General features: G+C 32.1%; 1 protein-coding gene and 1 long non-coding RNA gene across 2 annotated transcripts; both read right to left on the reverse strand.

The window, feature by feature from the left end:
* Positions 1 to 1,315: 1,315 nt before the first annotated feature.
* LOC133176876 (uncharacterized) lies at positions 1,316 to 2,703 on the reverse strand. The gene is made up of 4 exons (XR_009719576.1): positions 2,631 to 2,703; positions 1,934 to 2,009; positions 1,532 to 1,595; positions 1,316 to 1,353 (listed from the first exon to the last, which is right to left on the reverse strand). It is a non-coding gene; the product is annotated as an uncharacterized LOC133176876 (long non-coding RNA).
* Positions 2,704 to 10,114: 7,411 nt separating this feature from the next.
* Positions 10,115 to 15,948, reverse strand: LOC133176923 (uncharacterized). Its single transcript, XM_061311983.1, has 3 exons — positions 15,882 to 15,948; positions 15,425 to 15,577; positions 10,115 to 10,494 (listed from the first exon to the last, which is right to left on the reverse strand). Exons 1-3 carry the CDS (start codon positions 15,934 to 15,936, stop codon positions 10,214 to 10,216), a joined length of 489 nt encoding a protein of 162 aa, XP_061167967.1. The 5' UTR covers positions 15,937 to 15,948; the 3' UTR covers positions 10,115 to 10,213.
* Between the last annotated feature and the right edge of the window lie 1,338 nt (positions 15,949 to 17,286).

Below are 17,286 nucleotides of genomic sequence, written 5' to 3' on the forward strand. Positions count from 1 at the left end.
GATTATTGTAGATAGCAAACCTTCAACTGTTTAGGGATTCTAGACTACGTTAAAAGTTTTAAGAACAGGAGGAAGGGATTGGGGAGCTTATTCCTGTATTTAATTACCTTTCTACAGATCTCCCCCCCCCCCACCCTCCCCATCACCAGTTTGCCTCTGGCTACTTTGATACCATATACCTTACTTGCACGTAAAAAACAAATTATTAAACAGTGTTTACATCAGGTTTTACTTATTTGGGTACTGTAGCACAAATCACATTGGGGGAGGGGGGGGGGGGCTTTAGTCTCATTTTTTGAGTTATTATCAATCCATGTGCAAACAAGATAATCAAAGTAAAACTTTGTAATCAAGAAACATATACTCTCTTAAGGAACAGGTGAACACAATATACATGCTGAAATTTAGATCTCGTTGGTACCCAAAAACACAGATAGGCGCGTAGCCAGAATGGAAGTGAAATGTACGCAGAGAACGGCTGGGGTCCGCTTTGAGACCCCCAGTTGGTCCAGGGCGAAGCCCTGATGAGGACCCATGGGCGAAGTCCCTGGAAGCTCATGGGTTTTACCAAATATTTCATTCAAAATCATGCCATTTCGATTTTCTTCAGAAAATACAAGACACAGTACTTAGTATTGCTTTTAACACAGTTAAATACTTCCGTGCAAATTTATTGTACATGTAGAGGCTGAATATTTTTTAAAATGATATATTAGGATCATCTACTCTTTTTTAACTTTCAGCAACAAATATAATTAATTTCAATTATTAACAAAAATAATGTTATATTTCAAATCATATTCTAGTGGATCACAGCATTCAACGGTTGATATTTTCTCAAAGATCTTTAAAAAAAGTATCAATGTGTTGTAGAAGAATTACAAATTAATAAATGTTTTATTTGGTTGTGACAATGATTTAAATAATAAAACATTACAATTTTTTTTTATAAAGACATGGTAATATAAAATTTGAATTTGAATCGAAACAGTATGAGATAAAATAATTTGAAACACAAATATTTGCTGGATGGTATTGATATTTTTTCTCTTCTCACAAATCTCTCTCTTCCCCCCCCCCCCTCCCATTTTTTAAATTTGAAAACGATGTGTACACATCTGCGTATAGGCAGCTACGCGCCTGTCAGAATATATTCAAGTAAAGATATTCAAATCTTAACAGCCTTCAAACTTTCACACCATTGTACTGTTAAAAATTCAAAGTATTATTTATCTAGAAAATTTATTCAATTACAAACAGCTTTTCAAATTCAAAGGCAGGCTGTGAAGGGATTTCTGAGCAGGTACAAAAAATAGTCCACAGTTCAAACAGTTCTTCTGGATGAAATCAATTCTGAAAACAAAATGAAATACCATTATGGAAAGTTAATTGGTGTTTTAAAAACGTGATACTCAAAACAATGCATTGAGTAACATGGAAAGCATATACATGACTCTACTGTTTTTCTTATCAAAACATTTCAACAATCTTGCTAGGAATATGTATGGTTTATAGCTTATACAGAGCATACCTTTTTATTTTATTGGTGGAAACACTTGCTGCCTGAATGAATTGTTCAAATTGTTTGGGAGTAGCTACAACACAATATACATGACTGTATGTAATAAGTGAATAACATAATGATTACTATTGTAGAATGAAATGACATTGCATTGTACAAAACAAACCATGCTATACTATATTTTCTGAAATTCATAAATTAAATGGAAATAAACTTTTGATACAAAAGTTTTCTGGGAAATTGAAACCTATGACATTTGCAAAAGTAGAATTGGTAGCTATACTTAATTTACATAAAAAAAATCAATGTACTAGAGATAACATTTAATTCTTTCACCTATACAACATTTAAAAACAAAATTAACACTGGCATACTATAAAATTAATGTGAAATGCTTTAGTGTGATCATACCCAGTGGAGAAATTGATGCATCTATTTTGATAGTTCTAGCTGATGTAAATGCCAGTTTTAACCAGTTCTGTGACAGCTGCAATGACAAAAGAATTATACATATAAACAGTACATAAATACATATAAGACTGACTTAGTCAGACAAATGAAAATTCAAACATTTTATCTTCATTAATGTAGAAATTCTACAAATTTACAGCCTAGTGAAACAGATAGTAAAAGTTCTACGATGAATTTAAAATATGAAGCACTGGTAAAAACTGAAATCTTAAAATTCACATATTTTTGATTGCCAGAGGTATAAATTAAAATTTATAGGGTCTTATATTCTTGAATGTACAGTGCACATACATTGTGTACATTGTGCAGTTTGACTTCACAAATACATTGTAAGTGTGACTGCATCTAAATTATACTATTTGATATCATTACGTGCTGTGTTTATATTATGTTACATGTTTGTACATGTATGCCAAAGGACAACATCATTGCATGTTTAAAAGTGTGCAACTTTCATAATGTGTGTGTTTTTGTGTATGTGTGTGTGTGTTGGGGGGGGGGGGGGCATACACACCAGGCACTGCATTGCAGTTTGTGACGGACTGTAATAATTCATCTTATTGTACATGTTCATGATTATTTGACATCGATGTAAAGAATAGTATGTCTACATGTTACTTCCTATGCACATACAAACCTTAATGAACAGAAAGGGACCTAGGGAGGTAGTGCGGATCGTCTCAGTTTTCCATGATTTCCCGAAATAACGTCATCTTCTCATCAAAAAGATAAACAAGGCCCAGGTCTCTTATTTTATCCCTATTCTTTTTAAAGATTGCCTGATTGTTGCATTTATCCACTGCATATCTCAGCTGCTGTCGCCACGTTTTTTGATGTAAACAACATTCCGTGTCACCGAGTGCAAGCGCTTGGCTGAAGCCGAATGCAGCCAAACGACACAATAAAAAGATAATTATTTCGAAGACGTGTTGTTACTATATAAGAGAAAATCACTAATGTTTATTTATTTAAACCTGAAAATACAGAAATTCATTACAAATTCTCGCAATCTTCATTAAATAGCTTTTTTGAGCTTTATTTCCTTATATGGAACTATCAAGGCGGAGCAACTGTCATGACGTCAAACCTCATTATGACCTGATTACCATATTATCTTCATGTGTAGCCTTAACTGTACTGCGTGCTTTTTCGTCAGACAAATTTTCTGTGGCAGCACTCCGAGTTAATAAAGAATTATGTAAATAGATGCATTGCGCGGCAATCTGATTGGCTGAGACAGTTAAGGGCTTTGACAAAATTTAGGAACCGGATAAAAACGGATCACAGTTAGAAAAAAGGGGGGCTTTATATTCCAGGTTTACAATTACTAGAAAGATAAAACACATTCTGACATCAAGAAAAGTAAAGTCACAAGATTTTTAACATAAATTGCTTTATTTGAAAATAAACCTTATTTTATGTTAAAACCTTATTGGTAGTCCAAGGCAACATAGCAGCTCTGTTTGTTTCCAATATTTATAACAGAACATAATTATGTTAAGTGTAAAAAAAACTGTCATTTATTTAAATGACGAAAAATGTAATCCATAAAGCAATTACAAAAGAATTTGGCTGGGAGACATACCAGCATCAAGGAAAGCTTGTTGACATATAAACTGTTTCTTGACTAGAAATGCAAGTCATCAAAATATTACACAACAGTGGTCTCCCAGCCACAATATATTGTTACAACACACAGATGCGATAATGCGATATAATACACCATCAAACTTTATTGGAAACAAAAGTGGTGCACAAAAAACGCCATCAACCCAACGGGTTGAAATATAATTTGTATCCAGTTTGTATGTTTTACATTATTGCGGACATTGTCTTAAAAAAAATCATTTTAGACCTACCTGTAATAAAAAAAATTAAAAACTATGAAGTTTTAGCACTTATTACATTTTCAACAGTAAAATACTGAAATTTATTAAATAAAAGTGTTACATGTATCCTGACACCGTATGAAAGGGTATCAAAATGGTATTTTCAGAGTAAGTAATCTCGATTTTCCTTCCTATCACGAAGAATGTTTAAAAAAATGTCCCTGGCCTGTCATAAGATAGAGAGTAGTGAAACATCCTGACAGAGATTAGAAATGTCAAAGTTTCTCCAAATATGTTCTTAAAAATCCATGTTTACAACGTTTTTCAATCACTTAATCGCTTAGTTATGACGTCTCAACTGCTCAACTATGAAGTCGGAGCCTATGAAACCATGTTACGAAAAGAAAGAGTCAAAAGGAAATAGAAAAATCAAAGAAAATGTAATAAACAGAAAATTCAATGTTTTGTACCCTTCACGGTAGCTCAGTCGGTAGAGCGCTTGCTCCGTGATCGGGAGGTCGTGAGTTCGAATCTCGGCCGCGACAGACCCAAGTCGATAAAAAATGGGTAGCAACTGTTCCTTCGCCATGCGCTCGGCACTTTGAAGTGAAAGTTGCGGGTCCTTCGGATGAGACCTTAAAAACCGAGGCCCCGTGTCACGGCAGGCGTTGGCACGATAAAGATCCCTCACTGCTCAATGGCCCTGAGTGCCGAGTAAAGGTCAAAATTTGAAGCCCTTCACCGGTATAAGGTGACGTCTCTATATGAGTGAAAAATTCTCGAATGGGACGTAAAACAACATACAATCAATCAATCAATCAACAATGTTTTGTAGATGAATATGGAATTTATTTTACGATTGGGACAGGATTTTTTAAAAATATTTTCACGAGTGCGAAGTAATTATCCTTTAGTAATATTTTCCCATTTTATTTATGTATTTTTATTGTTCTTGATTGATTAAAGTCTATGATAGATTCGAAAATTTAAACACTATAAATTAAAACGTCAATGATTAGGTCGATAATAACTTGTTAAAATAGTTACTTGTTTGAATTACTTTCCGACTAAAAGAGTTCATCTAACTCCTACTGAGAATGCAAAAAAAGGAAAGAAAGAAAAACAATTATTTTACTGAGTTAATCAATATAAGATATATAACCGTGATATGCACAACCATTCTCCTGTGTCTGGGAGGATAGACTTTTGATGATAAGTACGATACCGGTGAGATAGTAATGGTTAGAATGTTCCCACAAGAATTCTGGGCTATGAGCAGGTCATAAGCTCAATATGTAAAATAATTAGTTCCTAGATTCTCAAGGAAAAATGCAAATGCAACTTTGTTTACTTATTTAATATTCTCTGATTACATCTAACGTTTCATTTTCCTCTTATAAATTTTCAATTGGGGTCAACTTTACATTAAAATTTGAATCTAATAAGAACATACTTTTATGCAGAACGGAACGAACATGAAAATAAGGTTTTAGGCTAAGTACATACTTTCAGGAAATAATTTCCTTGTGCTATGCGCTAGATGATCATGTCCTGTTGTGATCTGTTTTATTAAGTATTCTTATGTTCAAAATGTCGGATCAAAGCTTCTTACATCTATTTGTTGTGTTTTGCATTACTATTGTATTTGACATATTTTCCACTCACTTTCTCTACATGTAAGTATCAGATTTTTAAGACTAAAACTTATATTTACAATTATTCTATGTATGAAAATATTTCAAAAGCTTTTTACCATAATTTGAATAACACGAGTGGCATTTCAAGAAGCATTTCGCGTAATTTCAGAGCTGGTTTGGACCTTTGTCCTGTCTATCATTACAGGATTAATGAAACATGTGAAGGTAATAAAAAGGTTTTTCTGACTCCTTTCTTACCCTTGAAGCGTTTCAATAAAGTTATATTTTTCCATATGTATGTAAGGATTAATCGACTTTCACAGAATGTCCAGATGGATATTACGGAGACAATTGTACTGTAGTGTGTCCAAAGAAGACTTTTGGATTACGATGTGGTGGAAGGTGTGACTGTTCACCTGAAGACTTTGATTATAGGGTCGGGTGTCCTACACCTCAAGGTACTGTAGATGCTTTTTATATTGTTTAAGTAAAGACAAGGTGATTGCAGAGTGATGAAAATAATTAAAACACTGTCATAATTACCCATGCGATGAAATAAAACAGAAAAGATTTGTTAGTTCCGATGTTTGTTTTTTTTTAAACACATATATATCTATTTATTGTTTTCTATCTTAAATGACCGTCATGTAGCTCAGTTGATGGAGCACTTTCTCCGAGAGGTTGAAAGGTCAAGGGTTCAAATCTATGTCGATATGGAAATTGGTAGTGAATTTACCTTCGCCGACCGCTCGGCAGGTTGAAATGCGTTGCGGGTTTCTGGACGAAATCTTAAATATCGAGGTCCAGCGTCACGGTTGGTCCGTGCACGATGAAGATCCCTCACGGCTCAGTGACCCTTGGTGCAGAGTAAATGTCTAAATTCAAAGACCTTTAGTCGTATTTGTTGACGTCTCTGTATGAAAGAGAAATTCTAGAATGGGACGTAAAACAAAATACAGTCAATCAATTAATCAATCAATCTGTCTATCATTATTGCTTTACAAAAAATTGACAAATCTAAATAGACATATGTTTTCAATGATTGCAAGGTCACTGCACTATTTTTGTATGAAAGTGTTGGACGAAAAGTGCAGATAATAAACACATAGATAAGTTGTCGCATGGCAAATGGGGTAAACATTAATGCAAATTTCAAGACCTTTGGGATAATACTGTTTACGTATTTTGAAATGCAGATTTATACTAATTTAGACAATTCAACAAATGATGAAGGCTCGGAGACATGTAAGAAAAACAAAAGCAAATCTACAACATCAAGAAAGAGAGTAGTCATCATAACGATTGGAACAACTGTTTGCTGTTTTCTGATCTTCTACATATCTTACGAAATCCGTTGCTTTATTCGTAAAAGAACGCTGCGTGATTGCAAAATTCGTTCAGAATATTTAAAAGTACAATTTTGTCAGTAATATTGAATACAGTGAGTATCATTTGGAAAACGTCGAATTCCTGGATAAGACCGAGGGTCTTCTCATCTCATAATGTTCACCATTACATGAAATATACATAACATATAGAACATTCAAAAGCCTATGGTGAAATAATTTTAGCACATTTCAGACGAGTATAGCAAACATGTCTTACATGTACAACGAAAAAAAAATCAAACAGAATAAAGAAGAGTGCTATGAGTGCAATAGTTTGATACTGTAGACACAAATTAAAGGTAAGAGGTGAAGAAGGGGGGGGGGGAGAGAAATCGCAGATGTTCTTGTTGCCAAAATCTTTAGCTTTGGTGTATCTATAGATTACTTGAAGAAACGCTTATGAAAGTAAGGGAAAAATCAAGAAATAGATATATCTGCTACAGTAATATTCTGTCAACCTAAAACGTTTTAATTTAATTAATTGATATCGGTTTGTGGTTTTATTAACTTTTGATGCTGTAAATCTAGCATAAAAATAGATCACTTAATGTATTTCTTTTAGCATTTGATCATTGCTAATTATTTCAGAAATGAAGAAACTTCAAGTGTTACATGTATGACACCTACAACAAATGTTTTATGTTGTCCTGGGTTCTATTTTGAAATGCAATGATATGTAATGATGTCCTTTCTCAGCGGATGGTTTATTCTGATGCAGAATGTTATTTTTGTTTTGTACGATCGAAATTTAACATTTTTGGTAGTAACGATCAAGGTAGTTGACAATAATCTTCCGACTATATTTGAACTAAAATAAGCTTCTTTCTATTTCTAAATCAGATGAAAAATTAAACAAACCTAAGAAATGTCACAGGTTTGCAGAATTGTGATTTTTTATTCTATTTTTAGTTTTTCGACTTGCCTAGATGTCCGAGCTGTCTAGCGCGCTGTTTCTGTACTGCTAGGAGACGGATTCCGTAGTTCAACCTCGGGCTGGGACGGAAGTGGATATCCTTATAAAAGTGAATTTCTTTGTTCTTTATATATATATATATATATATATATATATATATATATATATATATATATATATATATATATATATATATATATATATATATATATATATATATATATATATATATATATATATATATATATATATTCTTAATGAACTTAATGTGCACATTCAATATTAATTTGAATCAATCAGGACATTAAAGAAAATAAGATGTACTTCCTTCTTCAAAAGTGATTGACAAGTTGATGTATAATATTGCCTGATCGTTTTAGACATTGATAACATTGTCACAATGAATTATTACTTGACAATTTTGTTTAACTTGTAACCCTTCTCAGTATCATAGTATAAAATGTTTTCTATGTGTCTATTTTTTCTTTATATTTAAAGAATAGCAATGCTTCATATTTTTTTTTTTTAAATCTTTACTCTTTTTTACCTTCTTTACAAAGAGGACATATTTTCTTTTCTTTTTAACTGTTGTTTACATATATAAACACAATTAAAAGAGTATTTGTTTAATTATGTTTTATCAAAGCATCATTATGCTTGTTAACTCAGCCTGATTGAATGATAGGCATTGATGCTTGAAATACAAAAGGAATAGGATATGATAATGTGTGAAACGAAGTAGATATATCTTAATGAGCTATTTCATCAATTTTAAGCTCAATATTAACGATTATATCAGTTACGTGTAACGTGATTATGAAATAAAATTTCCTTATTCCGACACCAAATTAAAATATACGCCCTTTTTGTAATGAAATTATTTATTCTGTATCTTAAAAAAATCACTGGTCGATTTTTCGAATTTTTTTTTTTGAAGATGATAGCCACATGTATGTCTGCGCTGTGGTAATGTGAGATATGATTTTTGTTAGATTTGTTTTTTGATGCCGACGTCTACTGAGAAAAATAAGTCAGACTAGAAAATATATAGTTCATTTCCATATCTATAAATACACTGTAGATATTTGATTTTTTATAACAATTCATATTGGCCCTAGAGTCCGTTGAGAGTACGCCTGCCGAAAAAATCTGTGTTATTTATCAAATATCTGTTTATTTTATCTTCATATGCTACTTTAGTAAACATTTTCGTTCATGTTATGCAAAAATAAATAAAAAAAAAATTAATACTTAGATAAATATTTGATTTTACAATCTTTAAAAATTTACAGTGCAGCCTGTCGAGAAAATCTTTACCTTTTCCTTTCCTCCTTCCTTTCTACCTTCCTTTCTCTCTTTATATATTTATTCATTCGTTTACGTTTTTATTCATTTTTTTTTATTTTGATATGCAATTAAAATTTTTAAGGTCATACACTTGATATTTGACCAAAAATGAATATTTTTAAGGAAAAGATTTTATGTTCGTTTACATTAAATCCTGCAATAGTCACAAGAGGTAACTACAGGGCAAACAGAAAAAAAAACATAATTGCGTATGTATGTATTATTTTCACTGACTTGATAGTCATTGTAAACAATAATTATTATTCTCATGTATGAAAACCTTGAAAGAGGTGCTACGCTTTAAAAATGAATGGAAAATTAACACACCAATCCCACCCCACCCCACACCAAACAAAAATGCATATCATGCCTGATTTTGTGTACTTGTAAGTCATCAAAAATTTCCTGATCCCACCCTTAATGTTTTCAGAGAAACGTTTTATGTATGATTTATATATTCTTTATTTTGTGATGGATTTATGAGATTGATCACTGCATGTTTGTCATCTTCATTTTTTACGATATAAATATATTGATGACCATATTGTTTTCCCCAGACTGATGCCCTCAGATTTTTTAAAGCGCATCATCCGTCTCTCTAAAATAAATGAGGCCTCCAAGATTGCATTCGATCTAATAGACAACGTTAAAAGATTTACAAGTGAGATTTCTTTCAAGTTTGGTATATAAATTTGTTCATTAATGTTCCTTTTAAATGAATGCCTTTTAAATGAGTGTCTTGTCAAAATATAATAAATCTTACAATTGTTTTGTAAAAGACAACTTCCTCAATAGAATTATGATGCAGTTTACCGAAAATTAAATATACACTGCTCATAATTTAAAAAAAAAAATGAAGTATAAAATAATTCACCATAGAAGTTTCGTATGTACATGTATTGCACAAGTTAAATAACTTCAAATATCGATATCAAAAGGAGATAAAGAAATGTTTCACAGCAATTTTTTTGCTCGTAAAAAGTTAGACGAAATGAAATTCGTATCTTTTTAATTCGAAATAGGTAATTTCATGTTGACACCAAATTAATACTACTGATATTTGACACAGCATAAATAATATGGCAAAAATAGTTATATATGTTATGTTACTCCATCAAATTTGCGATAAAAAATAAAATCATTGAAGAAAATGGTGTCGACACTGTTGTTCCAAGACTTGTTGTTTCGATTGAAGTCTGGTCTGAGAGAGGAACTCGCAAAGGCTCCTTTACTAACGGATGATTCTTGCTTCCAAAATTAAAGTCTGCATTGCAAAGGTCACGGTTACACTGACAAAGATGACCAGGAAGTCTCTTATCTCCAGATGACGTGAAGTTTCGTGATACGCATCCGGTTTTCCTCGTATTTGAACAGCCTCGCAGAAAAACTGTTGGGAAAAAAATCAATACTCGTTAATTGATTTATATTGTTTTCAAGATGAATATGGTGTTTTCAGAAATTATTGAGAATTTTTCTGTGATTTATTTTTTCAAAATATTAAAAATTTATACTTATAGTATGAATTAACTTTTAGATCAAATGACAATATTTTCTACTTTCTTATTTTATATGTAGTTTTCATGAATAATTTACCGTTTTTTCTAGTTAGTTTACTAGGTCTACAAACTCTTTTCCTTAACTGAATCCCTCTTTGTTAATAGTTTGTACAACACAATGTAAAGTAGACAGTGAAATACTTGGTGTTACAAAAATATCATCAGATTTAACAATCCCTTCCTAATATATAGCTTAAATAGGTTTTCTGTTTTCGATAGCAGTAATTTTGAACATCAGCAGTCAACAAGAAGTATATAAAATAAACGACAGGCTATCCATGAAAACTTGATGTATTATTAAAAAGCTTGGGGGGGGTGTACATGTAGGTGTGTAGGTGGGGGAGGGTATTGACATTAAATAAAATAATGAAATTGTATAAATTATATTGTTTGCTATTAATCCAACATTTAAGAGTAATGCAATATAAAAAGAACATCGCAATAATTTCTAGGAACACTATAATTATAATTTTAACTGATATTGGTTAAAAAAGTACTTCTAACCGATGATTTAAAAACATAAGAGACCCATAGACCACAATGGTCATCTGATTCAATATAGCCCTGCTGTTCCTCATCAGATTTTTTCAATATATACGTATATTTCTTTGTAAAATATTGATCGTTCATTGTGGCCCAATCCTTTAAACAGGGACGGTCACCATGATTTGAACTGATTGAATATGCACTACAAGAGGATGCTCCTATATAAATGTGACTAATAATGATTAACTGTTCTTTAGAAGAAGGCATTTAATTTTTTTTTTAATTCTTGTGTTAAACTATGATCATCATTGTGGCCCCAATGTACCCCTGGGGTTCAAGATTTGAACATGCGTGGGTACAATATTTGTAGTATTTAGCCCATTTTATATACAATGAAATATAGAGATAAGGAACATTAATCAAGCTCAAAAGTCCATTGAAACAATACAAATCGGGCGCATAGCAAACACGGACCTTTAAAAGGATTAGAGATGGAATCAGGTGCCATGCAGGAGTAAAGATCCCCTGTCGACCAATTAGACCCACCATGTGCTCCTTGTCATGATCGCGGAAACGGAAAAATTTGTAGACAATTCATTAATAATTCAGTAATGGCCCGACAATTAGTATGAAAAACGTAAGACAGCATTCGACTTTATAATATATTGAATTTGCTGACAAGTTCATTTTATTGACCATAGAATTCGCAGCTATGTTAAGGCTGTTCGAAGGCTCAATATGCATTAAAATGTACATTTTATTTTGAGCTAGATTTTAATTTCAATTTGTAATCTATGTATGAATTTACAGTCAACTTGTGATGAGAGTATAATCAGATTTATAATAATGCACTTGTTTGATGTCACATGACTTTGTTGATCACGTGACAGACACTTATAAATTCCTAAATGTTGCACCAAAAATCGCATCGGCACAAGTGCAAAACAACATTATTGAGAAAAATTTGTCACATAAGTCAATTCATCGTGATCTTTGGTACTTATAAAGTGCTGGGGGCAAGTTTGAATTTTATTTCTTGAGAAAATATTCCACAAGAAATTCAACTTTCCCATATACAAGGGGGCATTTTCCACTCTTTATCGTAATTTATACAAAAAAGGGAAAAATTACATACAATCCCCCAGCAAAATTCAGTTAGGGGACATACTTCTCTAGTAGATTCACACAGAATATCTTCAATTTATCCTAATTAATCACTTGTGCCAGTCAAATATATACAGTATTTATAAATTCTAACTCTGTCCACAGACGTGTAAGGGTGAGCGTTTCACAGTCAATTTTTGTTATTGTTTGAATATACGTATATCGGACAAGTTAAAGGAATAACGATATCAGATTGCAAATGTTCAACATGATAACAGCTTAAGCTTAAAGAACAATCCAGACGCTTGAATCAAACAACAACGCTAAAGTTTAATCTTTACATATCATGTAAAAGGAATGTAAAAGTTATGACACTTTCCCCATCAAGTCAGCTCAAGTATGTAGTGACTTGACGTCATATGCTATTATGACGTCATATCTTGGTAGTTCAGAGAAGTTACTACAGTTGGAACAGTTTGACATTTTACGGACAGCCTTATCCTAGCCGCGTTTGCAAAATGTTGCCTTCAAACTAAAACTGCTGAATGTACACCACCTGAGGATGCTTCCACATTTATTTGATTTATGGCTGTTCTTGAAAAAAACAATTTCCCTATATAATCTTATGTAACATTTCGATTGCCTATTGTGTCCCCATCCTTGCCCTGGGGGCAAATCTGAATTTACACTACATTGGGATGTTTCCATGTTAATGTAGATATTCTTGATTTGAAGTTTACCCCATATATTCCTTTGCAAAATTTTGATTGTCAAATGTAGACCCATCCTACCCCTGGGGAGGTGTAGGGGTCATGATTTGAAGAAACTACCTGAGTTTGCCTCTGTATTAATATGACTAATCAAATTGCTTCCTTTAGAAGATTTTTTTTTTTCATATATATTCCAATATCAAAATTTGATTCCGCATTGTGGCTCCAACCTACCCCGGGAATCATGATCTGAGCAATTTACAGTCTACACTGTTTCAGGGTATTCTTTTATATTTATTTATTATTTATTTTTGTGGTCGCGTGGTTACTAAGAAGAATTTATTTTAAAAAATTCTTATATATTTCAAAGTAAAACTTTGATTTCCTACTATGGCCCCATCATACTCCGCTTACCATGATCTGAATAATTTACAATCTAATCTACCTCAGCAAGCTTTCAACTAAGTTTCATCTTATAAATCATCTTTACAACATTAGTTACAGGTATTTGTGACTTCAAATGTAAGGTATCTGATATCATATAGAATGGAAAGGCATGAAAATATATAGTGACGTCACAATTGCAAACACAAAAGTAGTCCCTGGGCATTATACAGTGTAAATGCGGGTTAATTTGGCTCCATAAAAACCCGGGTTCTCTCCAACTATTTTATTGAGAATATATCGAAATATGTTACAAATGATGATTCATGTATGTAAGAATTGCTAAGAGAGAGAGAGAGAGAGAGAGAGAGAGAGAGAGAGAGAGATAAGAAGATCAAGGATTAAATTCCCTTCCTTGCTTGTACATGCAAATTCTGATTATATCTCCATTATCTAACAACACAAAAGCACTTCAGCGTAAAGCAAAGAGTAAGCCTAAAACATTTTCTATCAACTGTCCTCTCCTGGTTTTTAAATACAAAAATATGAGGTAATTTTGTTTCTCTTTTAACATACTGTGTATTTACCATTTACAAGTATATCTGACAATCAAAAAAAGAACTGTTTGCTTTAAACATTAAAAATCTTGTTGCCTGCTACATGTAGATGCCTTTGATAAAAAAAATAACAAATAATGCATTTTACTGGATGATCAGTAGAACCTCACCCGCACACTAGAAACCCTGATCAAGGGCCCTAAATTTCACAATTAAAGTAGAGGCACCCTTGTTCATAATAACCATGTATTTAGTTGTCTGCTAAATATTAGGTGTAGAGAAGTACTCAGTATTCCAATAATAATTCAATGTAGTTCAATAACAATGCATTCTCACAAGATGATCAACAGATCCTAACAACATAACTCCTGACTTACGGCCCATATAATTACAGTTTGGGGAGAAGCACGCTTGCTCATCACATCTATAGTCCTACGTTGTCTACTAAGTATGACATGGAAAGGTCGTATTTATTGAAAAAAATGCATTTTCCTCTACATGACCGTTAGAGCTATAGCTAAACATTAGAATCCGTAACGTAGGGGTAATAAATTTTACAATTTTCGAAGAGGCTCCCTTATAATCAAAATACACATTAAGTTTGTCTGCAAAATATATAGAGCACCAACACCAAAACTAAACCAGGGACAAAACTATCACAAATTAGAAGAGAGCTCAATGCTTATTACAATAGCCAAGAAGCTTAGTGTTCAGTAGTAAAGAAGATGACTTCTTTGACGGTTGCATTCATTTTATTGGTTTTGGCCTCACCCCCAGACCCCACGGAGGAGGAAACCATGAAATTCATATTTTATGTAACTGTATATTTTATCTCAAAATGACTCAATGCGCCGTTGACTCAGTGATTAGGAGAAGAGCTGAAAAAATTTAAAGTTTACGACTAACAGGCAACGACAAACAGAAGACAAATGAACACGATGCACGACGATGGACTCAAACATAAAGCAATAGGTCACGGGGTGATCAGGGAAACCATATAAGAAGGTTGTGACACAACAATGTGGTAGGAAGAGCAAATCAAATTCAAACCCACTACTTAAAGCCTTAAATTATTACTAATATTCAATCTCATATAAAACAAGAAAGACCTTACATATGGTAAATAAATGAATTCAAACCTTATTAAACAGACTTTCTAGACTAAAAAATAGCTGTAATGTAATTTTTAACGTTCCGACTGTTTAATTCTAGGAGTAAAAAAATATTTTATATGGAGAAAACATATCCCTGCATTGACTTTTATCAGGATGGGAAGCTAATAAAGCTATATACTTAAGACGGCTTAAACTGTCCCATTTCAGGTAAAACTTGTAAAACTTGGAAATATTAAATTCATCCTGATATAAAACAATTAACGTGTTGAGTAAATAAAAATGACTTCTGCTTGTATTGATTTACGCATTAGAATACATGTAGATTTTGCACAAGATATCATTTAAAATTGTTTCTAATTTCAAAGCCACTCTTGATCACAACAATGGACATGAAGAAAATCAAACCTTCCTTTCCATTGGGTGCTTTGATTTTGCTGACTCTACATGTCACGTGACATTCTTCTATCATGGAAGAGTTGACTCTCAGAAAGGTGGCGTCAGGGCCACAGAGAGATCCATGCTGAACAGTGTTACATTTCAGACATTTTAATCCGTCCACTGTATTATGAAAAGATGTCAACAATTTATTTGTTATAAAGAATAACAATATTTCAATATTACTGATATTAAGGTTGAAAAATTAAATATAAATAGATACATCCAAAGTAAATATTTTCACACAAAAAAGGCGCGCATAGATTTTTTTTTCTTCATGAGTATACGCTTAATCACTAAATTCCACACAATACGCTTACAAATATTTAAAAAAAATAATAAAAAAAAATCATTTGTTCCATATTTATTAAAATTTATATAAAAGCATGTAGGTATAATCTTTACTAAAGATATATAAACGATATACCTGAAACATATTCTATCATCAAAATAAAGGCGAGAAGATCCAGGTTAATGCCCATGTTTATAAGAGATGAAAACAGACTTAAAATGTTTATTTTAAGTGCATTCATGACATCCTTCCGGTCTCCGACACTTGTGTTTATGTTTATTGGCGTTATAAAGCATGTGCCCGATAAAGTTTATTGTTCCCTAAAGATTATATAGTATAACAACCCTGAGTGTACATACACGTACCCTTTAAAGATGCTGTTTATATTCATTTTCATGTTTCTATATATTTCATCAGGATACAAACATCAATTTCATGACAAATATACTTTAACATTAAATTGCTTATTTTTACAACTGAGACCAATTGCAGCAAGTTTTAATATCTTTTGGACCCGAATGTGATATAAGTTTTTGATAGAAATCAAATTGTCACTAAATTATATTCACCTTTATGTAAAGATATTTAACCTTCAATTACCTTTACTTATATTATGAGGAAGAAAAAAATGGCACCTACGCCTTCAAACCCGTTCAGCACACCAAACACATCATGATAATATTCTATAACTAACAAATTCTGTGATACATCAATAAAATTCAGACCAGCTAGTCTAAAATTCGTAGATTCAAAATGTAACTTTTTGAAATCTTTAGAAAGGTTAGAAAATAGAGTCACTTTATCAACAGGTATTTATACTGTAGAATTTATATCCCTTTATTTATAAACATATCAATAATTTCAATTTCGCAGAAGAAAAAAAAATGAAACCTATCCCACCCTAAAGGTTCCTCACCTTTATACATTTCATGATATTTTATCCATAATAAGAATTGTTCTGTGGTATCAATAAAATCACATGAAACACTATGATAATAATTACATTGACACTAAAATTAAACAAATTTGTATTTTCATTTAATCTAGCCAATAATAACGTGGATAAATAACCCGAATTTAATTACTCCCATTTGATAATATGATGTAATTTATATCACAGGTAACCCTTTTTATGTCTTTGTTTTTAAAAGTTCACTTAGATGCAAGAGTTAAGAGGTTTGTCGCAGATTTGAAGTGATTCTTTTGATGACAGAGATAGAAATTAACACGCTAAATAGTAGCGCTTATCATGATAGGACAAATATTTCCGGACTTCCGATCGCTGATGGGGATTAAGTACATCTTCCCGAGTAACTTAGGCACTTTACAAGAAACAAAAGAGATATGGGGTACTAAATCTTAAAATCATAAACATAATTTAGACAAAAAATGATATATAGATAAGAAACCTTTGGATAAAGAAGAGTAATTAAAATATTCGAGATGAATATCATATCATGAATATGAGCAGAACTTTTATTTTCGTTTTGATTTTTACTTTGATATTTAAACTCAACATTACAGGTACATGAATTTAGAT

This window comes from Saccostrea echinata, unplaced genomic scaffold (assembly GCF_033153115.1).
Source record: "Saccostrea echinata isolate AGI-Se365-2 ecotype Australia unplaced genomic scaffold, CSIRO_AGI_Sech_v1 ptg000084l, whole genome shotgun sequence".
In the NCBI taxonomy this organism is placed as follows: Eukaryota; Metazoa; Mollusca; class Bivalvia; order Ostreida; family Ostreidae; genus Saccostrea; species Saccostrea echinata.

What these genes read in the sequence shown, in the direction of transcription:
- LOC133176923 (XM_061311983.1), bottom strand. Translation starts at nt 15,936, where the DNA reads ATGGGCATTAACCTGGATCTTCTCGCCTTTATTTTGATGATAGAATAT. An exon ending in GATGATAGAATATGTTTCAG is followed by an intron (nt 15,578 to 15,881) that starts GTATATCGTTTA and finishes TTCATAATACAG; the next exon opens with TGGACGGATTAAAATGTCTG. An exon ending in AGCACCCAATGGAAAGGAAG is followed by an intron (nt 10,495 to 15,424) that starts GTTTGATTTTCT and finishes TTTTCCCAACAG; the next exon opens with TTTTTCTGCGAGGCTGTTCA.